At 39.9% G+C, this 24,713-nt stretch overlaps 1 protein-coding gene across 3 annotated transcripts in view; it reads right to left on the bottom strand.

The window, feature by feature from the left end:
• GAREM1 (GRB2 associated regulator of MAPK1 subtype 1) overlaps positions 1-10,794 on the bottom strand; it is a 227,039-nt gene extending 216,245 nt beyond the window's left edge. For all 3 annotated transcript variants that reach the window (XM_057698279.1, XM_057698280.1, XM_057698281.1), the window contains exon 1: positions 10,236-10,794. In XM_057698279.1, coding sequence (XP_057554262.1) covers positions 10,236-10,356 — 121 coding nt within the window. In that variant the 5' untranslated portion in view covers positions 10,357-10,794. The remainder of the gene's footprint in view (positions 1-10,235) is intronic.
• Positions 10,795-24,713: the final 13,919 nt, after the last annotated feature.

Here is a 24,713-nt window from a genome sequence, read left to right as displayed (position 1 = left end):
TTAATAATGGTTAATTGGTAATAATGGAATCTCATTCAGTCATGACACTTATTTTCAAAGAATATTAATAATGAAAGAAAATGCTCATGATATCATGTAAAATTTAGAAAGTTTTACATATAGTTTGGTCTCACTTTTATATATATTCTCCACGTACATGGCATGCCTGAATTATAGGAAAAGGTTAATAATGGTTACATAACAAATTACATAACCTCTGGAATTAACACTGATATTCAATTCAGTCATTTTCTGTCTATAGTTTCCAAATTCTCTATAAAAGTGATATTGGAGAGGGAACAGTAAGTATGTTTTTAAAAAAAAGCCTCTTTGGCAAAAGAAATAGAACAGGAAAAAAAGTTCCTCTAAAAAACTGGACAGGGCTTCTCTGGTAGCACAGTGGTTAAGAATCTGCCTGCCAATGCAGGGAACAAGGGTTTGATCCCTGGTCCAGGAAGATCCCTCACGCTGCGGAGCAACTAAGCCTGTGTGCCACAACTACTGAGCCTGTGCTCTAGACCCCTCGAACCACAATTAATGAGCCCACATGCCACAACTAATGAAGCCCACGGGCCTAGAGCCCATGCTACGCAACAAGAGAAGCCACCACAATGAGAAGCCCACACACCACAACAAAGAGTAGCCCACGCCTGCCACAACTAGAGAAAGCCTGTGTGCAGCAACGAAGACCCAACACAGCCAACAAATTTAAAAAATTAAAAAAAATAAATTAAAAAACAAAACAAAACTGGACAACTATCCCTATTGTGTGTATCACAGGGGCAAAATCTGAAATGTAGGCAAACCAAAGAAGAATGGAAGAGTACCTTCTAACAAAAATTTCTTAAGAGTATACACTTTTTATGGCTTACTGACAAAGTACATCCACCTCTAATAAAGGGCCTTTAAGATAGAATCACTTCAAGGTTTTAGCTCAAGGTTGAAAAAGAAAAGAAAGTTCAGGCAACAAGTTCCTACTCTCTTAGCTGAGGAAGAACCCAAGCAAGGAAATGTCAATGAATTCAGGACCAAGGCATGACTATGTTAGTAAGTTTTGAGTAAGAGAAAAAAAGTAAAGAAAAGGCATTGAAGCCAAAATTTGAGCAGCAGAGGCTGCTTGGCAGCTCCCAATACCCAGTGTTCCCCTCTCCTGCAGTAAAAACCCTGGGCTTTGAGCCCAGTTAAGACTCCAGTTCTTTGCCTTCCCGCCCACACAGGAGTTTGTAAGTCCTGACGGGTGAGATATAAGTGCTGCGTGATGCAAGACTGGTGGAAAGATACACCCTTTTGCCCTTCTTCCTGTCTGGAATGCAGACATGATGGCTAGAGCTCCAGCAGCCATTGAGAACCAGTGAAAACTATCTGCTGAGGATCACATTAACAGAAAAACATGAGAAGCCTGGGCCCTTGACTCTGTGGACCTGCCCTATCATCCTGGACCATGTTCCTTAAGACTTTTGTTACATGAAAAAGGAAGAACTCTCCATGTGCACAAGCCATCGGTTTTTTTTTTTTTTTTTTTTGGTCCTTGTCACACACAGTTGAAATTAACCTAAACTGATGTACCTGGCCATGATGAGCTTGTGAAAATTTTTCTCTTGATCACGTCTACTCTCAGTGGCTCCCTTCCTCTTAACAGACCAAAGACTGGACCAAAATACACAGGAAAAAATAACAGAGGAATATCTTAATAAAGCTTTATGTATGTAGTTTTAAGTAAGTAATCTGAACCTTCTAGAACTCGCTCTCTCTTTAGGCATAACTAATTGAACTGTTTTTAACTTGGGTCTGGTGTTTGATTGATTTCGCGAGTCGGTGGTCCAAGGTAAAAATGGATCCTGCATTACATTAAATGTTAACCTGAAACAAATTGACGATTTCACAGCACAAGCTACTGAGGACCAGGAATGACAATGGAATAGATGTTAGGTCTTTGATTCCAGCCATCCCTTACCTGCCCATTGTTGCTAAAGAGATGGCAATTCAAAGTAAATATCAATTACAGAATACAGCCTCTGCACAGATGGATGCCCTGGAGTTATTCAAGTGAGCTTCCTCTGGCATTTCATTAACCTTTTTTTGAATAGATGACAAAATCTTTTATAACCAGTGCTTCTTAATTACCTACAAGGTAACGGATGTGTTTGAAAATAGAAAAGTAAATATTTACCCTTTCCCAGTTACTTTTAGATATTTGAATCTGGTTCCCTGCTAGGAGGAAAATACCATCAATGGGAACTAACTATCAAGAGCAAATTTTCATTTCTAACATCTTAAAGTCTGGTATTAAGAAAACTGTCACCTTGAAAAAAAAAATCTGACCAAGGAAATTTTTCTCTACTGAGTGGAAAAAAACAACAGAACATAACCTATTTTAAATCTTCAAAAGGATACAAACATAAGCAGTACTCACAATTACATTCCTCTCTAAACTATAACCAGGCCTAATCGTAGTAACTTACTGTACCCGTTAATTAGCCCGAATAACAACTTCATAACTATAAGACATTAGCTTCATAACTATAAGACTTCACCTTGCATTTGGAATTCAATAACTTGACATTTATTAAACAACCATTCGAGCCATCAAAGCCCAAGTGGTATTTAAATACTTCAAAGTAGGTTTAAGAATTAGCAGAATCAATTAAAATGACTTGCCCTATAGGTATATACAAAGTAATTCATCCCCAGAACTAGAAAAGGGCTCAGGAATATTGGTTTTTCCTCCTTCTTTTACAACTATGTAATACTCCTGCAATGGCATAAAAGGAAACTCATTGTCTGGGATTAAGACACTATGGTTTCAAGTCAATCTTGGGGCTATTCTAGGAAGATGACAACTGTACCAAATTAGCAGTTGTAGTTTCGTAACACTATTTAAACCAAGTGGCTTGCTTTGGTTAGAATTAAAACCCCTGGTGCCCTGAGAGGATGAGGCAATGGATAGTTAAATGGCTAGCCGGCTATCCAATCAGGTTTTTCTTAATTGTTGTAAGAGCTAACTAGTTCCAAAGATTTACAGCATTCTAGGTGATACAAGATTAAAACTTCAACGATGCAGCTACATGTTAATATGTAAAGAAGGCATCTTAATTTTAGAACGAAAGGATGAGCAAGAAAGCAAAAAAACAAAACTAAACTAAAAAAGAGTTGTAATTTCTAGAAATAATTTATTTAAAATATTGATAACTAATGACCCTAAGAATCATTATTTCATCATGATGCTCTACCAGTCTCTATTTTTCCTGCTGCTAATTTTAGGACCTACCACCTTACCTCAATTGAAACAAAAGTGAAATTCTATGTGGGACTTGCAGACGTCACAGACAGCTTTAGTAATATAGGTGTTTCGGACCTTAAAAATTTTAGTGCTGAGATCTGCTTATTCATTTATTAAATTCTTACTGAATGCCTCCTATGTATACTAGGCTTTGTGCTAGAAGCTGGAAAACAGTAAAAATTACCCTAAATACCTTTAACCTAAAATTCGCGTAAACATTCTTATGAAACTAGGAATGGGGTGGAGGCTGAGGCGTGGCGGAGCACCTTCATGTGGAAATGTCATCTAAAAGATGAATTAATCTCATGAGATTTGAAAAAGTATTTTAGCAGGTATTCACATTTTGTCAAATATGACAAAATAATACATAAACCAGCACTAAAAGTTATTTTTCAAGTTGCATATAATAGCTGGTCTTCTTAAGATTGATATCCCTGCTGAAGACGAGAGGGAGTTTATGCGTCTTCCTAGAACTGCAGCTTAGTAAGTGAAAAGACAGATACCTCAAGAATCTCAAACAAAAATAAAGGAGTTCACAAGCTGGTCTACTAGAACTGGCTATTTCAATAAGGCGGCCAGATGAGGTAAAGAGACTAAAATACTCTCTTTAAACTATGATGCAGTCGATCACATTGGTCAAACCAGTTTTCCTTTTACAGATGAACTGAGCTACTCAAGGAAGACTTTCAAAACAGCCATCTTATTTGAAAAGCAAGAGCATTCAAGGGGCCATGCCCAAATCTCGCTTTGTGAGTCTAAATGTTTATCTCCGTCCACTGTCCTCCACAAGGTCCTCTCCTATTCTTTTTTCATAACTATTAGGCATGGCCAACTAGAATGCATGATGAGAGGAAAGTAAAAAGTATGTGGTATATAAAAGAACAGTCATGAGACTTTCTTCATAACCCACTTGGGTATAACATTATACCAGGCACTTCTTTCCTGCTGACAGTTCTCCAACTATGGGTGCTCTAAGAATCATCACCTATCCAGTAAAAGCATCGATGAGTATACACTCACTTGGTTAGGCTCACATGTGGTTCTGGATTAAGCTGAAACTAACTTCCTGTCTCTCCCAAACCCAATCTTGGTTGAGTTAGTCTAAAAGACTATCTCTCTGATACAGACCTTACACCATCTTTTTATAACCTGCGGATTACTACATCAATAGCCTGGAATACTCAGAAGGAAATGGACTAAAGTCACACAGAATGTTTCCCTCAGCTTCTTTATCTATAAGGATAACAAAATCTATTTATTACTCACTGGCCTTCTGTTGCCAAAATGATATACTCTGAAGCCTCCCCATCAACTGCTCTGAGCCTGCACTATGTCAATCTTACATATATATTAAAATACATATGTATTGGGAATTCCCTGGTGGTCCAGTGGTTAAGACTCTGAGCTTCCACCACAAGGGGCACAGGATGGATCCCTGGTTGGGGAAATAAGGTCCCCCATGCCTCAAGGCACGGCCAAAAAACAAATTAGTTTAAAAATAAATAAAATACACATGTATTTCACATATATTATTGCAGTTAACTATCATAGTAAGTAGCTACATAAGAATGCAGGCTGCATGAGGACAGAGGTTTTTGTGTGATTTGTTCAGTGCTACTGTTACAATACCTGTAATGGGGTTTAACACATAGTAGAGTCTTAATAAATATTAGCTTATTGGATAAACAAATTAATGAATAACTATGAGATTCATAGGCAAGTACAATGTATATATTTTTTCTGCCTGAGAAAACTGTAATACCAATCGAAGGAATTAAGAGAACTGCCCAAGATCACATGGCTAAGAAACGACAATACATGTAACTAAATGGAGGTTTCTAGGCCTCCAAATCCAGCATCCTTTAAGCAACTGTCTCACCTGGGGCATATGTACCCTCTATGATTTAGAATGCCAGGGGAAATGAAACCACAGATAAGCATAGCACATCTCCCTGGGGAAAAGACTTAGATTAAGTTACTTTACAAAAAAATTTTTAATATATATTAAAGTAACATCAGTCACGGAGCAGATTTGGGGAATTTACACTAATTTCAAAGATAAAACTTGAATCTAGAAACACCTTTGACATTTGCAAACAGCCACACACAGCCACACTGCCATCTGAGTGTCCACGTGGTTTCTGCCCCATCAGCCCTCCAGGCACTTAAATGGTAAAGTTAGAGAAGCACCTCAACAGAAAGCAAATACCAAAGCGCCCCCAGTCCCCACACACCTGGGGCTTAGAGTCAACTCTGATTCCTTGGCACAGCTAGGAAGGAGGGACTGCTGCTAATTTATACGCAGCTGACTCCAAGGCCTACCGTCTTTATTTCTCTCTCCCTGGCAGTTCATGCAGCCTTGGTCTCCCTCTCTCTTTCAGCAAACAGGACCATAAACTCATCTTTCAATGATCTAGACCAGCATTCTTTGAACTGGGGTATGTGTCTGAAGCAAGGCCAACACTTCCCAAGGGGCTCACTATCACATCTGTAAGTGAATCAATTTCCAAATCCCCAACTTCCAAATATTCTCTTGCCCTCCCCTTCGCAAAGGTCCTTCTCCCACTTCACAAAAGCAATGCATCTGCATCACCTTCACCAGATCTTTCTAATCTGCATTACCCCAGGTGTAAAGAACACAGGACTCAGGGTGACTAACAAAGGAACAAATACAAATGCTGATGCCTGCTGAGGAGTTAAGTCTCCAGCATCTGGGTAACTCCTTTTCTAAGACCGGGGATTTCCACTTCTTTGTTTTAAACAACCTGAAATATTTTTAAAAAGAGATTTTATTGCCAAAAGAAATACAAAATACATTTCAATTTATATTCTTTTTTGTTACAGAAAGACAGAGTGATCAATAAGACACTTTCAAGCATAAAACTATATTACATGGGGAGACACTGCTTTGGGAAAGATCTCCTGTGTTCTCTTTATTTACTGCAAGTAATAAATCCTTCCTTCTACCGAAAAAAACAAACAAAAAAACTATATCACATTGGGATAAAATTCTGTAGGGGAAGGGAAATGGAAATATGAACTTAAGGAGAAAAAGCAAAGGTGTAAGAATTTTAACTGTTTTAAGAACTTACTCCTGCATTTATAAAAATGAATGATACTGGGAATCAAATATAGATCCTACTAGGGTTTTTTAAATGATGTAACAACTTAAAAAGTTAACATTTAAAGTATGCTGAAAAATAACATCCTTTGCAACTTTAAATTTAGGATGAAAAGTTTTAGCAGTTAACTTAAAAATGTGCTTAGAGTACAGGGTTTTACAGAATCTTTTAGGCACTACAAGAGCAAAAAAGTTGGAAGAACGCTGCTGTAGAACAACCCTTCGGAGCCCTTCCAAGACAAAATGCTGAAGAGACAGAGAAAACACCATTTCCCCACCTACCTAGCTTTGAGGGAGATGGGTTGATTGACTGGTGAGGATTAGCGTTCTCTCCACCCTCTCCTTGGCCGTAAACACATGTGTTGAACCTGGTTCTACAGCCAAGTTTCTAAAATTGATGATGAGGTTAAATACCTGATCACTGCACTGCTGATAGGGTTAGACACTGGCCTATGAGATGTATCTCACTCCTACGGAGAACCGCTAGAATACTTTTAGTCTCCAGAAAGACTTTTAGTCTCCAGAAAGACTCATGAGACCATAGCATAAAGGCTCACTCATTTTGTATTTATCTTACATGATGACAAATTTCACCACTGGGGATGGAATACTGAATGCATTTGACTGGCATTTCACGAGTGACACGCATGAAGCAAAGAACTGGAAAGCTCTTACTTATCGTGTAGTTAGTATATTAAACACAGCAAATGTCTTAAGGAGTAATCTCAATAGACACAACTATATACCTACCCTAAGCCCTCAGACTCCACTTTTCTCCTTCTTTCTCAGATTCTGTACACTCTTCTCCTCTGCCCCTTACCTCTTTTCAGCCACTCCTTTGGGAAGCAGAAAATCGTCTAAATATGATGGATGAGGCCAGCACTTAATTCGATGTCTACACCGTTTTAAAAATATTGACTTTCCGGTCCTCCTCCTCTCTGAGAGACAGTGAGGCTATTTAGAGCAGACGTTAGACCTACTCTAAATCTACTCCCATGTAGTAGGAGGAGGTAGTACAGTTTGAGATAAAAGGTCTGTCTTTAGAGTGGGAAAGTCGACTGAAAATCACAGTCCACCATTTACTAGGTATGTCGCTCAATTTCTCTAAATCTCAGGTTTCCAAAGCCCTTAAAATGGGGTGCTGAGGATTTGAGACAAATGACATCAAACACTTAGAAATGCACCAGCACATAGTAGGCATTCAATAATCAACAGTTATGAAATTAGATGTTTAATGCTTTTTAATGATTGCCTAAAATCAGCCAATAGTTTTCTCTTGGCATAATGTCAACTACTGGCATGTTTTTCAATTTCTTTCTAACCTCTTTGAAAACAAGTGATTTGGAAAATGACTACCTTTCATGTCTAAGTATGGGGTGTGAGTGTGTAAAATGTACCTGCAGTACTAAAACTGGCAAAAGGACATACGCAGGATGAGGACTGCACAAATTTCATATATAGCATGGTGACATGTCCTTAACATGTTTAAGCATTGCTGTGAAACATTTTTAAAAATAAGCATGGGATCTATGATCAGCTCTTTTAAAGTCTATCCAAAGTTAACTGGTAATCTAACATGTCCCCTACTCAAATTAGCAAAGTTTTTTTGGGGGGGGTTGTTTGTAAAATACTTATTTTAAGGCTGTAGGGAAACTGGTACTCCCACAATTTTCATTAGTGTATAAATGAGTATAACCTCTCTAAAGCAATTCAACAATGTGTATCAAAGACTTAAAAGGGATCCACATGCTTACTCAGCAAGGAAAAGGAATATATCCTAACCCAAACAAACAGCATTATGTATGAGACTATTCATTACATCACAACTTAATAATAGTAAAAAATGAAGCAGACTGATGTCCACTGCAGGGGACAAGATATATTGTACAGCCATCATCCCATGGAACATCATGCAGCTTTAAAAAAAAAAAAAAGAAAGAAAATTAAATAAGATGGGATTAAGTCAAAGAAGATATAAAGCAGTATTTGGCTATGATTCCAAGTTTGTGTATGCCACTGTGATTCTCACGTGATAATAAGAGAAAATTTACAATAAAGAATTGGAATTACACATAGTGATCGAAATCCATTCCACAGCTTGAAAGGACACAGTGTTAACACTTGCTACCCACGACCTAATTTTAAAAAGAAGTGTGGGATGAGTACACTGCTGATTCAGATCCTTTTTATGAATGGCAGAGAGAGGAAAATGGATAATAAAGCTCAAAGCTATGTCTGCAACTGGTATTCAGCCTCTTTAAACTCTCAGTTTAATGAAACTTTGGGGTAACTTTTACACCACACACACCAATGTTCACTACCTAGCTAGTAAGTTTTGGTGGAGTATGCAGAGATGAGAGATGGTAGGAAAAGGTGAGGACTCACATAACCTTCCAATACACACAATTTTGCACAGTGTAAGAATAAATGAAACACCGTGGGTACACACACACATACACACTCTCTCTCTGACTCAGATCTATAGATATGTATTTAAAGCACCTCCCCCACTCTAAGCAAAAATGCCTCAACACACCACCTGACCCTCCTTGAACTCACCTGCACTTCATTACTACTTTTAAAACTCCTAGTTTATTCCTAATACCCACCAATACCACCACCAATCAACCAAGGCTAACCAGCACGCCAAAACTGTTCCCCAGCGTTCATGAACTTTCCTGCCTTTATTTTTCACATCAGTACTTCAAATGTTTAATCTAACCCCACAGATAAGAACAGGAACAAAAATGCCTTTGGACGCTTATACGTCTCATGTTACACACTCCTGTACTCCAGAAAAGAAGGAGTAACCCAAGTCCTTGTGACTTGAAATGACATCTTTCTGCTCAGTACGGTTCTGCCTTGGCCTGTGTAACCACAGCTCTATCTGCTTGCCTGGGCCCAGGTGCCTTCTAGCAGCCCCAGAGCAGAGGCAAGCTTGTTTCTGCAAACCAAAACCAACTGAAGTTATTACGAAAACGCAAAAGACAAAACACACCTAAACTGCCACCTTATACGTCGCAACTCAAACTGAAAGGTATCCACTCGCTTGACAGTATGCACATCCATCTACTTATTTGCAGATGTCAACCTGCAGAACAAACAGCTGAGAGACGTTTGGTTGGTTTCTGGTTGTCAATTTCAGGAAACACAAGCATTTCTTAGTTCTGAGCTCAGGTTCCAAGTCAATACAGGTTTTGGTGACTTCAATTTTTTTCCAGGCTGGAAACGTGCTAAGCTAATAATTAACCTTAAGCATACCATCACCTCTACTAAAAACATTTTCTACACACAGCCCTAAATTACTTTCAGTTCACTTAAACAAAACAGACAAGCTGTAATAAAAGATCTCCGAGAAATGTGATCCCTTTCATTGGTCACCCAGGAGCTTTTCCCCTAAAATCTGCTCCTTCTTGTGGGGGAGGGGTGGAGAGTATCCAAAATTAAGGTGCCAAAGCACAATTATTTTATAAAAAGTTGCCTAAGATAACTCTACAGGGTTTCCCAGGTTGAGTAATTCTTGCAGGCGGGTGGGGAGGCACAGCTCGCCTCCAAGATTACTATCTGCAGAGGTTTCCCTTATGTTGATTTTTTTTTTTTTTTTTGCGTCCTTTTTAATTACACTGCAAGGGTTCTGATTTTCACACCTCTAGCTGCTGCCGGGGCGGGGGGGGGGGGGGGAGTTGAGAGCGACACGCCAGGGCTGCGGCAGCCTCTCGGGCCAAGTCCAACGCCGGGGGAGGGGCGGGCAGCCCACTCCCCACCGGGTCCCACCCTCCGGGGCACACGCGGGCACAGCCGCGCCGAGACTGCGGTTCGCGGGCGGGGACTCACCGCTGTCCAGCCGCGCGATCTGGGGCAGTCGGTAAGTGCTGACCAGCAGGTCTAGCGGAACGGCCACCGAGCTCCACTTCACATCCTTGAGGCTGCAGCCCAGCGAGGGCGCCGGGTCCATCTTCCCCGCCTCCTCCGGCCCCGCGCTCCCGCCGCCACCGCCGCCGCCGGCACCACCCGCGCCTCGGCGGCCGCCGCTGCTCGCGCTCGCGGTCTCGGGCGCGCGGGGGGCGCCGGGCACTCCGGCCGCGGGCAGCCCGGGGGCGCGGCGGCTGCGGCGGCCCGGAGGGAGGGGGCCCGCAGCCGGCTCAGCGGCCGCTGCGGGGCATGGTCGGGGCGCCCCGCGTGCGCTCAAGCCCGGAGAGGACTCGCAGCAGCCCCGCGGCTGCGGGCGGCGGCGGCGGCGGCCGGGGTGGCTGCGGCGGCTCCCGCTCCGCCTCCTCCTCTGGCCCCGGGTCTGCAGCTGCGGCGGCCGCCCGCTCGCCTCCTCCTCCTCTTACCCCTCCTTCCCTCCGCCTGGAGCGTGTGAGGAGGAGCCGCGGGTCTGAGAAACGCCATAGCAGCGCTCCCAGCACTGACTAATCAACAAGGTGCGAGCAACGCCTGCGCAGCTCGGGGAGACACCGCCCCCGGCCCCGCCCCCGCCTCCTCGGCCCCGCCCCGGCCCGGCCCGGCCCGCCTCCCGCTCGGCCTCCGCCCCCTGCAGCCGGGCTGGCCCCGCGCGGCGTAGGCTCCCTGGCTGGGCCGCGGCGCCGGCGGCTCGGCGCGCTCCGCAAGCTTTCGCTCTCGCTCCCCCGTCCGACCGCTCGGGCGCCCTGCACCCTCGCCCGGGCGCCGCCGCTCGCCCGCACTCCCTCGCCGCCCAGGGCCTGCCCGGAGGGCGCCCTGGAAGAACGCGGCGAGCTCAGGAATCTTTCTCAGTCGTCGTGTCGGCCAGTCTCCCGTCTACCCCGACCCTGGCAGCGCTGGAGTTGCTGCTACAGGGCACACGAGAGACCTGTTTGGTGCCCATCTCTTGAGAGCGCGACAGACACATGAAGCAGGGAGCGGCAGGCGGGGAGCATCCCCCCACCCTAGGCCCTCCCCCCTCGCCCAACTTTCCAGAAGCACAGCTGGAAGTTTCCCCCAGCAGCCTAGACTTCGGCTGCTAGGCGGAATGAAAGAGGCCGCAGCACCGAGAAGCAGAAAGGTAATAATGAACGAGCAGTACCCACGCAAGGGAAGGTGCCTGTCGGTTTAGTACCTTCATGGTATGAACAAGCTGCTGGAGACCGCGGAGGATGAGGCCAACAGCAGCCGTAGACACGCCGTGGGTTCCTGGGAGACGACCGGGACCAGCTGTTGTCACATGCTTTTCTCACTCATTTCTCTCCCAGGTTTAAAGGTTGGAATCATTCCCGTTTTCTAGATATGCGTACCAGGACATTAGGTAGTTTGGCAGGTTTACACACTTGTAGATAGCCGTGCCGGGATTCAAACCCACCGTCTGCTTTCCGCGACAGACACTCTGTTTCCCCCAATATTAAGTAAGGCCTGCTCACTGCAGACAGAGCTCAGAATGTAAAGGTGGCTGTAAGATTCCTGTATCTTTAGGCACATCCTTTTATGTGCTAATCTTTTTTTTTTTAGCATTATTTTATTTAGCATTATTTTACACCAGTAGAGGTGAGTGATGGCCAAGTGAAAGGGTTACATATCAGTTTTTTAAAAATATTTTTCAATAGGCATTCAGTGTTCAGTGCATGTAAGACAAAACAAGTACCTGCTTCACCTGCCCAAAGGGACTTGAAAACATCCTCTGCCTTTCAGTGGGCTGGCTTAGGTCTGTGCCAATGAATAAACCTCTCCATGGCAATTAAGAAAAACACGGAGATTCTACTACTCCCACGTTCCCTGTCCTCTCACTTTGAAACACTGGTGATAATTTTCACAAAAGTCTTCTGCTGAAAGTTTTGACCGTTGCGTCATTGATGTTAAGTTTTTGGAAAAGTCTTGAAAAAGAAGTGGGAAAGATTTTAGTGTCTATTTTACTTGGAATCACACATCCATAAAATTCTAAATTTTGCTCACAGAAAGAAGAATTTTTAAAAACTTAGAGGAGCTAAATACCAGCTAAGTTTTTTCTATCTAATTAATTAATCATTTCTGGAAATAAAGCTTAGGCTCCAAAAAATCATATAAAAAACATGTAAGAATGGATAGAGTCAGGGGTCCTTCAACCAGTTAGTAGATCCTAAAACCTTACATGGTAGAATAACTTTCTGCTATTATATCCTCTTTAAAAGCTTCAGGAAATAGGAGTAGATCCTTCCCATGAAAGGATTGGTGACTTATGACCTAAAGACAAAGATAAAAAGTAAGACGATTAATGCAATCAACTTTTTTTTTTTATCAATAAAGAACTTAGATTTGCTCATATTGCTGGCCTTGTAGAAAAGTTTTCATTTCAATCTTGAGTATTAAAAGAAAGAAATTTTGATGAGCTACAAATTCTTATGTAAGTCTCCTGTCCTGGCAGAACTCTTTCAGAAAGATCTTATTTGTAAAACAGAGAGTTTTGGTTAAACTGTAAGGAAAACAAATCAGTTGAGAAGAGTAATCTTTCATTCGGGCTGAACTGCACTTCCAAACATGATATGAGCAGGTGTGTTTCTTAAGATTGTTGGGCCAATGCAAACCATGTACATAAAAGCGTAACAAACTCGGTACAGGGGCAAAACATACGATTTTGCAGTTTATGAAAAAGAAACATCCAAGAAAAATTTTTCTGTAAAGTGGAATTGAATGTACTGGCCCCTTGTTCCTGCCGAATACCTTTTGAAATACCTTTTTAAATTTGTGGGAGGCAGCATTTTATGGTGATTAAAAATATTGATGCCAGTGCCCGATGGCATGGGTTTGATTAGTGACTCTGCTTCTGATCAGGATCTTGGGCAACTTGTTGTTTCCTCTTCTGAAAAATGGGGATAATTGCTATAGAGCGAATGTTTGGGTTCCCCCCCAAATGCTCGTGTTGAAACCTACTACTCAGGTGGTGTCTTGGGAGATGATTAGGTCATGAACAAGAAAATGGGCCTCACCAGACTCAGAATCTGCCAGTGCCTTGATCTTGGACTTCCCAGCCTCCAGAACTGTGAGGAATAAATTTCTGTTGTTTATAAGCCTCCTAGTCTGATATGCTGTTATGCAGCCCAGATAGACTAAGATAATAATCGTTCTCATCTCATAGGGTTGATGTGAAAATGTAATCCTTTAATATATGTTGAGCATTTAGAATAGGGCCTGACCCATAGGAAGGGCTATGGAAGTATTTGCTGCTATTATTAAAAGAAGTATTGGTTTTGAAAGGGCGAAATTTTAAAAAGAAATGAAGAGGCAAATGGAGCTGTGAGGACATGATTCAATTTGGGAAGAACAGTGATATCTGGCAAAGAGTGGAGAGCATCATTCCTCAATGGGAAACTCAGGTGCCTGCTCCCAGCTGTGGGACCTCAGTCCCTAAATCTAGAGTCTGTGGGGGTATTGCACAGTTATTCCACAGTCAGCCAGCCCTGCTACCAAGCAGTGGCTGTGATGACTCTTCATATGCTGAGCTAATGATACAGATAAGCCCAGGAGTGAATGGGGCATGTGATCCTATAGGACTCCTATGAGGGACACTTCACAACTTCCTAACTGTGAAACTTCTGTTTATACATACATGACTCGTCAATTCTCTGCATTATCAGCTTTGCAAGATAAAAACATTACATGTTGATTTTCCTCGTATCAGAATGTCCTGGGTCACATAATGTGCTAGTGCTCAAGTGTGATATCACAGCTCACAGCCCCTGTGGTTTTCTAGGTCTCTAAGTTCTTTTCCCTTTCAAGAGGTGTTCCTCTTGGCTTGGAATGCCTTTCTTCCTTTCTCTTCCGTGAAATCCTGTCTCCTTCAAAGAGCTGACCGCTCCTTTCCCTGTGTCACCTTTGTACCTGGCAGTAGCCCCCTTTTAATTGTGCAAACTGCTCTACAACTTATTATGTTTTTATGTTGGCTTTCTCTACTAGACCACAATTAACCATGGCCACTGAAAGTGTCTTTTATTCACCTTTGTTTCTCCAGCTCTTGTTACCATGCCTGGCATGTGGAAAGGGCACATTTAATGTTGAATTGAATAATCAGTGGCCTGAGTCCTCCTCTCACTCTGTACTATTTAGCAGGACGCTGCACCTCTGGATTTTAAATGACGGATATTCATCTGGTCTAGAAATTTTCAAGATTTTTAAGGTTCTGATTCCATACAACAATGGTCACTATTAGATTGGCCCCCAATTCTTTTCATTCATCTGAAAATTTAAATTTTATTTCTTGAAATCCAGTTCTGCAGTTTCGTCACTGAATTACAAATGTACCTCTAGACCATTAGTTACAACACATTAAAACTGTTGGCGTATTGTTAGTTTATTGTTGATTAGGTTATTTGCGGTCTCCTTTGCCAGGACTTTACCCTCAGAAGGGCTTGCTCTATTAAATATACATCCCCAGCACCAGTCACATAGTGAGTTCTCTATATAGGTAAATAAATCAACCTATCTGTTTATCCATCTATCTCTCTTTCATCTATCTGTCAATCTGTCTGTCTACCAGGAGAATGTATAAATGGGTAAACAAAATACTATAAAGAAGCGTATCCCATATGGGTGCTTTCAGGAAGGATTTTAAAACGTATTCAGAATTTTACTTTGTCATCTCTTCCTTTCCTGCTTTTGATATAGGACGTGTCTTTCTTAAGTGGATCATCGAATAATACATATATTACAGTGTCAATATAGGAAAAGTAAGGGAAAGTATCCATATTAAGGAAAAATATTCCAACTTGCAAATCGAATTTTGTGAGGCATGTTTGCTTTTTGAAACCAGATACAACATATCCCCATTTAAAAATATGTATCACATTGCAACCCAGGAAACACATGCATTAAAGAAACAAAAGTTTTCAAAATAATACTTTTTTGTGTACTTCTAATGCATACTGAATCCTGATCTTTTAATCTATTCTTTACTGTTTAAATTTTTTAACATTAGTCATAATCCACTAATTTTATTTCACAGTTCATAACACAAGCTACAGTGTTAAAACCACCATCTTAAATAATATGTATACTTTATGCATAAAGTGTTTATAATTTATCATATCAGGGAACATTATGGTTGAAGTTATAGGAGCTTCTGAAATTCAAGAATAATCAGAAATATAAAAAGTGAATGATAGGGACTTCCTAGGTGGCACAGTTGTTAAGAATCCACCTGCCAATACAGGGGACATGGGTTCAATCCCTGCTCCAGGAAGATCCCACATGCCACAGAGCAACTAAGCCCATGTGCCACAACTACTGAGCCTGCACTCTAGAGCCCGTGATCACAACTATTGAGCCCCCATGCCACAACTGCTGAAGCCTGCTCACCTGGAGCCTGTGCTCCTCAACAAGAGAAGCCACCACAATGAGGAGCCCACGCACCACAATGAAGAGTAGTCCCCACTCTCCACAACTAGAGAAAGCCCATTTGTAGCAACAAAGATCCAACACAGCTAATAAACAAATAAGTAAATAAATTTATTTTTTTTTAAAAGCGAATTTAATTATTGAATTTACCAAAATCATCATTTTGTGTGTGTGTGTGTGTGTGTGTGAGACTTTATACATTATAGATTTGGGTTTATGAAGAAGCAAGTTCTTTGTAGATGGTACTTTTCCTCCCAAACAACCAGAAGACGTCAGTCTGAGAAGCTGCTGGTGATGAGTAGTGGTCCTGGCTCCTGTGTGCTTTTGTAAATTATGTTCAAGGCTTTCCAAAGGAGTAGTTAAGTGATTCATAGTTTAGCTATGCAATTCTGCAGTTTCAAGAAGTACTTTACTAAAATAAAGCACAATTACTAACTAATCATGAACTACTCATTTTTCATATGTTAATAAATTGTTTTTAATCATACATTTAACATATTGGTTAAAGAAATAGATAGCTTAATTGGCTATATCACTTTTGAAGTGGATAAGCTAAGATTTTTTCCACCTAGAGAAGTTCATGACATGCTTTATGTTTTTCTTAATAATGTACTTAATGCAACAGCATAGGTAGAAAACCTTTCATTTTGTTTCTATTAGTGCCCAAATAATAATTATTAAATATTTCTTAGTGCCAAAAATCTTCACAGGATGTATACAAGTTTATTGCTGGCATTCCGATGATTTCAAGCATCAAAGGAATTTTAGTGTCAGAGGCAGTTTCATTTTTAAGCCTCTGCCTTGAAATATGATGAGATTTTAGCTCCCTGCTGACAAATCCTCTAAAGAAAAGGCCATCAAATACGTATCCACCTCTCTTTGGAAGTAAGCAGTGAAAAGAGAAAGTCAGGGAGAGTATGGTTTTGCTGTGTGCCTCTCCTGGACACTCATCTACCCTGGTCCAAACTGGATGCATTTTTCTTCCCTGACTGCTCTCATGCTCAGTTTCCTGGTTTACGAAGGCTGGAATGTTACCTTCGTTCACTTAGAATTGCTTGAGATCGTGCTTAACTTCTCTAGTAGATGTTATACTCACTCCCAAACCCACTTCTTAGAGAGTTGATGCCTTTCCCCCACCTCATAAACAAATTTAAAATTCTCCAAAATGGTGTTTAAATGCCTATTTTATAAAATTTTTAAAATAGAGATAACCCCATGAAGAAAAAATATAACCTGTAATCCCATCACCCTGAGTTAACAATTTATCACTCTTCATATTTGGTATATATTCTTCTGCTTATAGTATATACGGATGTGTGTATATATTTAATTTAGAGCAAACTATAATTTTGTAGTCTGCATTCTCACTCATTTTACAATGTTGATATGTATTCCAAAATGTGACTTTTTTAGAAATGACTGTATAGTATTCCATATATGAACTCATAATTTATCCAACTCTTTATGATTTGGCATTTTTATAGTTTGTAATTTTTCTGTTATTAATAACATCATCACTATTCTTATAGGTAAATCGCTGGGCATATTCATGATTTCCCCCCTTAACAGAAATTCCTGCAAGGGAGAATTGCTGTATTTAGAAAGTGTAAAATTATTTTTTAAGGCTTTTGATACATATTGCCAATTTACTTTCCCAAAATATATGAATTTTCACTTCCACTACTTGGAGACTGAAGATTCTGCTTTATCTTTTCCTTTTACACAAGTAGGCAAAAGCTTTTAAAAATATTTGAACAAGTATTAAGAAGTAACAAAAATTGAGTGTAGTTAGCAATTACTACATGTGATTCTATGAATGAACAAGAATATTTAGTAGTTAATGCAAGAACCTGTATAAATCATTCTTCCTAAATTTAGTAAGACCACCTATAAGTAAAAGAATAAAAAAAAATTTAAAGATGTCAGGGAGGTCGAATTTAACAAGAAAATTACCAGACAAAATACTGAAGTACAGTAAGAGGCCATCGAATCTCAATGTAAGAACTAGTAGGAGAGGAATTTCCCTGGTGGTCCAGTGGTTAAGAATCCACCTTCCAATGCAGGAGATGCAGGTTCGATCCCTGGTGGGGGAAGTAAGATCCCACATGCCACAGGGCAACTAAGCCTGCGCTCTGCAACTAGCGAGCCCATGCGCCACACAAAGAGCACATGCGCTGCAGCAAAAGACCATGCACACAGAATATTTTTGTATATAATTATCAAGATAATGTTTTTCATACTTCTGTTCAATACCTTCATTTGTATTTCTTGAGCTTGTACTTTTTTCCATTTCTTGACTTTATTATTATACATAAATGAATGACTTTACTTTTTTTCCATCCTCATCATTAAATATATATAGCAATAAATATATTTAGCTTAAGTTGATCTACCCCTGAAATCACGCTACATTTGAATAGGCACTAGGGAGTCATGAGGGGGAAGACCACTGAGTTCCACTTGCATCTATACTATTCAAGCTAATGTAGGGGAAGATGGTACCATTAGAATGATTATGCAAACTCTCTGTAGGTCTCCTCAGATGTTCTGACTCTGTACTTGTAAAAAGATCTCTGCTTTCCTTCCCAAACTCTCATCGAAATTCTATTTTGAAATGTATTTATCTTGCATTATTTTTGTATCTCAGATGATTAAAATCTTTATTTTTTTCACTACTTCATTTATAGCAAGTCTTACATACTATTTTCAAATATTTTATCATTCTGTATCATCTGTTCTCTGGAGTTTCTTTTTTCTTCCTTACCACGTGCTTCAGAGTCACACCTGAACACCGGAAAGTCATAGTCTTTTCCAAGGATTCAAGTCATTTGTCACATTTTGGAATTGATATAAATGGAAATGAATTCACTGAAAAGAAGAAGAGAAGGAGAAAGAGAAGGACAAACTTATGCAATGTTTATATGAATTTTGCTCTTTATATATGCTAGTATTATAAATGCTGTGTATTTACCATTTGAAAAAGGTTAAATATGTCAATTTGAAAATATTGACTGTGTTCCAGTTTATCTGTTACATGTCTAACTTATCAGGAGTTTAGCAGGAGAGAAAGAAAATATTTATAATAATTAGGAACAGCAGCCAAATCTATCCTGTTGTTGATATGTTTATTATGGTAACTGATACCCTTTCAAAAGAGCACCATACTATAGTCTGTGCATTTTTCCATTCATTAAAATTTTAAATGTACTTTGATTAAATTGCTACATAAATGTTCATAGCTCATCTCTCACTCTTCATCTAGCTAGCTAGCTAGCCACTCATTCAATAAATATTTGTTGAATACTTACATGCCAGGCACAAGCCAATAGGGGTGCAAAGACAGTTCTTGCTCTCAAGTGTCTTAATCTAGTAAGAGAGCCAGAAACACAGGAAATAAAGGTAATTACAGTCTAGTGTGGTAGGGGTTAGAGATGTGTAGTGATATTTTGAGACTACAAATGGAGTCTCTTACTTGGCAAGGAATTGAGTGAGAAAATCACAGACTTCTTCAAGGCGATGACCAACTAGGGAAGCATGCAACAGAACAAATTAGCCACGTCAAGACAGGACAGAGGGAGAGACTAGGAAATGAACCCTAGGGAAAAGGAACCGTGTGAGTAATAGCGTGGAGGCGAGAAGCAGCATATTGTACGGGAAGAACTATAATCAGTGTGATTTTGTTGTATCTTGAGATTTGAGGGATAGATTGGCTGAGGTAAGGCTGGAGAGTTAGATAGGGTTCAGATCACAGAGAGATTTGTCTGTCCGGTGAAGGAACTTGAACTTTATCATAAAGGATCTATAGTAGGTGACCTATGGTGTTAGTTTGGGGAGCTACTGTGAGGTCTTAAGCACAGAATTTGTTAATCAGATTTGAATTTTTGAAAAGAATGTTTTGGAAAGTGTAAACGAGATAGATCCAAAGAAAGAGATAGATCCAAAGAAAGAAATAGAGGACACATAGGAGACAGTAGAAGAAGCTGGTGATAGGTGATTAAGGGTTGAAACAGGACAGTGTATTCTAGACGTGAAAATAAGGGAACAGATATAAGATATGTATTAAGGAGGTAAAAATCCTCAGAACTTGTTTATTAATTCACTTCATGGGTTAAAACAACTCTCTCAAAATGATCACGAATCCTTTGGACACCAAGCAGATCTGTGTAGAATGCATAGGGTATAGTGCACAAGGATGAGGATGAGGAGGCAATGAGAACTTTGAAATAAGAATAACATGGAACTATCAAGTCAGTCCATTGTGGATCAGACTGGAGAAAAGCCACTTTGAAAAGACAGGGCAAATCCCAGGTCAGAATGAGTCTTTACTGGCAGCATCAATACTTAACAGAGTCTAGCAGCATAGCTTACCTCAGGCTGATACTATTCAACTGACTTTCTTTGTTCTGATGACATGCCTACTAGCAATGAGAATTCCATGTGGATTTCTTGTGTGAGGCCCTGGAGATGATTCTTTTAACAATAACAGGAAGGAAGAGACTAGTGAATATGTTGGAAGAGGACAGAGAAGAGGTTCAGTTCTGGACATGTTAAATTTGAGTCACCCGTAAGTTATCCAGATGTGAAGTAGACAATTGGAAAGAGGGAGCTGGAGTTTGGAGAGCAATTAAGGACAAAGATGCATATTTGGGAGCTGAAGTCATGTGAATGGATAAAATTTCCCAAAGGACATAGATGGCAAAGAGAAGTGGGGCGATGACAGAATCTTGAGGAGTTCCAACAACAGAGGTGGACCCAGCAGAAGATACTGAGAAAGGATGGTCAGAGAAATAGGAGGAGGATGATAATTTTTTGAGGCTTTTCCTTCCCTTAACTTCCTACATGAAACTGTCTCTTGGTCAGGACCAGTTTTGTCCTTCTCTATAGTATTTTGGGTAACTATGACCACAATTGTAGCATAGCACAGTTATCAGTGTGCTTTTCTTAAACTCTTTGTTAAATAGTAAATTTCTTGATTGGCACCATCAAGATTTTACCTACTTTGGAACTAACAATTTAGCCTGCCACAATTTCAGGGATGCTGGCAGAAGACAGGAGACTCCCAGATCAGAGGCAAAGGATTTATTACTCTTAGCTCATCAGGCAGCATGAAGTTAAAATTCAAACCAGTTCTCCTTATCCCCCAAGTCCCATGGCATGACTCAGAATGCCCAAGTGGATTCTGCATGCACGGTGAGTTTGACACCCTGAGAACCAAATCTTTAACAGGCAAACCTGACCTTCCTTTTCTCCAGAAGGAGATGTTACTTTTGTTACTGGACATTACAGAAACTGCCGTCTGCTCCAAAGGGAGACATTTTACCTCTACCTTCTAAAGTCGTTCACTATACACACATCCTTGAAAAGATCAGAACAAAAGTTGTCAGTGCGTCTGCTCATCAGATGTGCAGAAACACTGCAGACCCATGGAGATTTGTCTGCCTCTAGGCACACTTAATGTCTCATGTATTTTTAGGTACTCCTTGCATCTCCCAGTTTAGTGCCTTGCATATGACAGGTACTAATAAATATTTGTTGGAATATGATTTAGAAATAACATCAACAACAGAGATAGCTTAGAATTATTTATAATAAGCCAGTATACAAATTGCTTTTAACTGCTGCTATATGCTATTTAGATAAACAGCTCAGTTATAACTGTAACCTCCTTGAGAACAACGTGTTGTTAATCATTTTTGCTTCCAGAGTCTAAAACAGAGCCAAGGATATAATAATAGATAAACAAAGATTTGTTAAGTAAATCGAAATACATGGAGGATCACACAGCCCAAACGATGCAGAATTACGAAATAGACTGCCCTTCTTCAGCCCTCCACTACTCCTTGGTAACAATACTAGCCATTTTTATACTCTCCCAACCATCAAAAGAAAGGAAGATGATGGACTTCCCTGGTGGCGCAGTGATTAAGAATCTGCCTGCCAGTTCAGGGGACACGGGTTTGAGCCCTGATTCAGGAAGATCCCTCGGAACAACTAAGCCCATGTGCCACAACTACTGAGCCCACGCACTGCAACTACCGAAGCCCACGTGCTCCAGGGCCCACGTACCACAACTACTGAGACTGCGTGCTGCAACTACTGAAGCCCGAGTGCCTACAGCCTGTGCTCCGCAACAAGCCACGGCAATGAGAAGCCCGTGCACTGCAATGAAGAGTAGCCCCCACTCACCACAACTAGAAAAAGCCCACGCACAGCAACGAAGACCCAACACAGTCAAAAAATAAATAAATAAATAGTTTTTAAAAAATAAAGGAAGAAAAACAAAACAAAACAAAAAAAATAAAGGAAGATGAAAACACCAATTTCTGATAAATGCTAGTAATTTGGTGGATTACTCCCACACAAAGCATGTTTTAAAAAAGTATCAAGAGCAGTTTGGATGTCAAGGATTTGATGAAATGGGCTTTTTCATATCTGGTGGAAATGTTGGTGGAAATATAAATTGGTATAATCTTTCTTTATCCACTTGGATATTTACAATGAGGCTTTAAATGCCTATCCACCAATTAGATTTGGAGAAACTGCCCTAAATAAATTAACCTAACTATAGAAAAGAAGTTTTATGCACAAATATATTAAACCCAGAAATGTATTTGTAATAGCATAAAACTGGAAGGTTTCTATTAAACTTAAGAAGGACTTCTACCATGAAGTGGTGAATCTCTGCATAGCCCATGGAAAGACACTGCCAAATTTTCCTCCTTAATCTTTAAGAAGAATAAATTATCATTCCTAGACAATATAAATTTTTGTGACATGCGTCTTTCCCAAGATCTTTTCCATTTCATTTAGTCTAGGTTATATGATCTATACCTCTCCGTAAGGAAAGGTAATAAAGTTTTCAGTTGCTCCTCATATTTATTTGGGGGTTGATTTTTTTAGTACAATAATACTCACCAAAAAGGGAGAATTGAATTCTCTGGGTGATACATATTTAATATTAAAACATTTTACATTTCTAATAGTGGGGGAAGGTATTGACTTCGGAACTGTTTTGGAGTCTATAAAGTAGCTTTAAAATTTTTATTTTGATATAGAATCATCCAATATTTTTGTATTTACTCAAAGACATTAAGTCAAATGGAATCTTATCCATTTATGCCTCATTATTCTGCAAAAAAAAAAGTGTCACAGGTCAGATCAAGTCAGGAAGTGGGAAGCAGAGAACAAGAATTCTTGCTTAAGGATTATTTCATGAAAAAGCATAAAACAGATGAAATATATGTAGTGCTTTCAGAATTTTGTTAAACTAAGTGTTGCCACGGAATTTGTGCCATGTCAAACAGCAATCCCACGTCTGGAGGGAAGATGCAGTAATTCAACGAAGCATTTGACCTTCTCATGTTAGTTATAATTCCACCCAGAAAAAAAGAGTTAACAAGATTCTTTTTATTAGTAAATCTCATTGATGCCAAGATATACATTGACATATTTAATTTACTTTTTTCGAACTACATGCTCTTGGGTCTCATTGATATGCACATGAGCTTAAGTGCCCTTGATTTTCAGGGAACCCTGTCAGTGGGCAGTTTACACCACCTTGCTCAGGATTAAAGAAGCACAGAAGTGTGCAGTTGGCCAGTTTGGGATTTTCTGTTTTCTTTACATTTATGTGGTCAACATATACAGTGGAAATTGACAAAGGAAATAGGGTTACCCTCTTCTGGGGTGAATCCATCTAGGGCTCCCTGGGAAGTAAAGATGACAATATCCTCTTTATTACCTTTTAGACTAAAGACTAAAGAGACAGAGAGGGTGAAAGATAAGGTAGGAGCTGAGAGAAAACCTGAAAATGGGAAAATGGGAAGGCAAGGTAAAGGTGGAAACAAGGGAGACGGAGAGCTGTGTGTGCCAGAGGAAAAGGCCTATTGGAAATGGCTAAGCTGTGGAAATGGGCAAGAACTGTATTGCTGGGGATTATAGGATAAGCAGAAAACCTCAAGGAAAAACGATGAGGGAGGGTGATTTGTGAGTGGAGGGGTGGGAAGGAAGGAAGAGGGGAAGGAAAATCATAAGATAAAATCAAATTTGTGCTAATAAGTTTTATTTTCCTTTCCTGGCATGAAAGTGGGTATGGGAATGCAAATATTTTCCTGAGTCCTGAGAAATCCATTATTGGTTTCTGAGACCTCCTGCCAAATTTATTTCAATTATCTGTAATATATACCAGTGGGAATATTGCCTCCAACATATACAGAAGTTAACTCAAGACAACAAATATTCCATTTTAATTACTCAGGCACAAACATGTCACGTTTTCTCAGTGGTATCAAATGGAAACTTTTACTGGTCCAAAAGCATGGGCTACATTATACAACATCTAACAATGAGGAGAGGGATTAGATTGGCATTTTGTTATAAAACATTGAGTTTCCTATATTACTTTAAAAGTCATCTTAAAATCAATCATTCTTCTAGATTTTTTTTTTCACCATGGTGAAATTACAACAATATGATTTGTTTAGGGTTTGATAAAGTAACATGACAAACAGCCACCATTTTGATACTATTTCGCCTGAGTAGTCCTTTTTGCACCCAGGTAATATTCCCAACTGTTAATCTATATGTGCCTTTGTATCTCCTTTGGTGCCTGAAAGAGACACCACACCATTGCCTTAAAATAGTGATTAAAAAAGCAAGCTTTTTATAGTAGCTTAAGAATAGAGCCCTTATTCTTTTTTTTTTTTTTTTTTTTTTTTTGCTTTGGTTTATGTTTTAGCATAGATTCAGGAAAGCAATGAAAGGTATCTGCATTTAATACAGTAAAGTTGTCATTAAGTGCATTGGTCTAGCTGTTAGGTACCTTACTCCATAAAGACAGTGTAAGGTAACTTTAATTCTCAACAGGAACAATTTATGACCGTTTTAAGAGGTATGAGAGTTTTATTTGAACCACTTGCAAATAATTGTTTAGTAGTAGCTTTTGTCATATTTTAGATGACTTGCATCCAACTGGATTGAAACTCCACACTTGTC

This window comes from Hippopotamus amphibius, chromosome 11 (genome assembly GCF_030028045.1).
Source record: "Hippopotamus amphibius kiboko isolate mHipAmp2 chromosome 11, mHipAmp2.hap2, whole genome shotgun sequence".
NCBI classification, from domain to species: domain Eukaryota; kingdom Metazoa; phylum Chordata; class Mammalia; order Artiodactyla; family Hippopotamidae; genus Hippopotamus; species Hippopotamus amphibius.
Note: the sequence above shows the minus strand (reverse complement) of the source record. Positions and strands in the feature narration are given on the sequence as shown.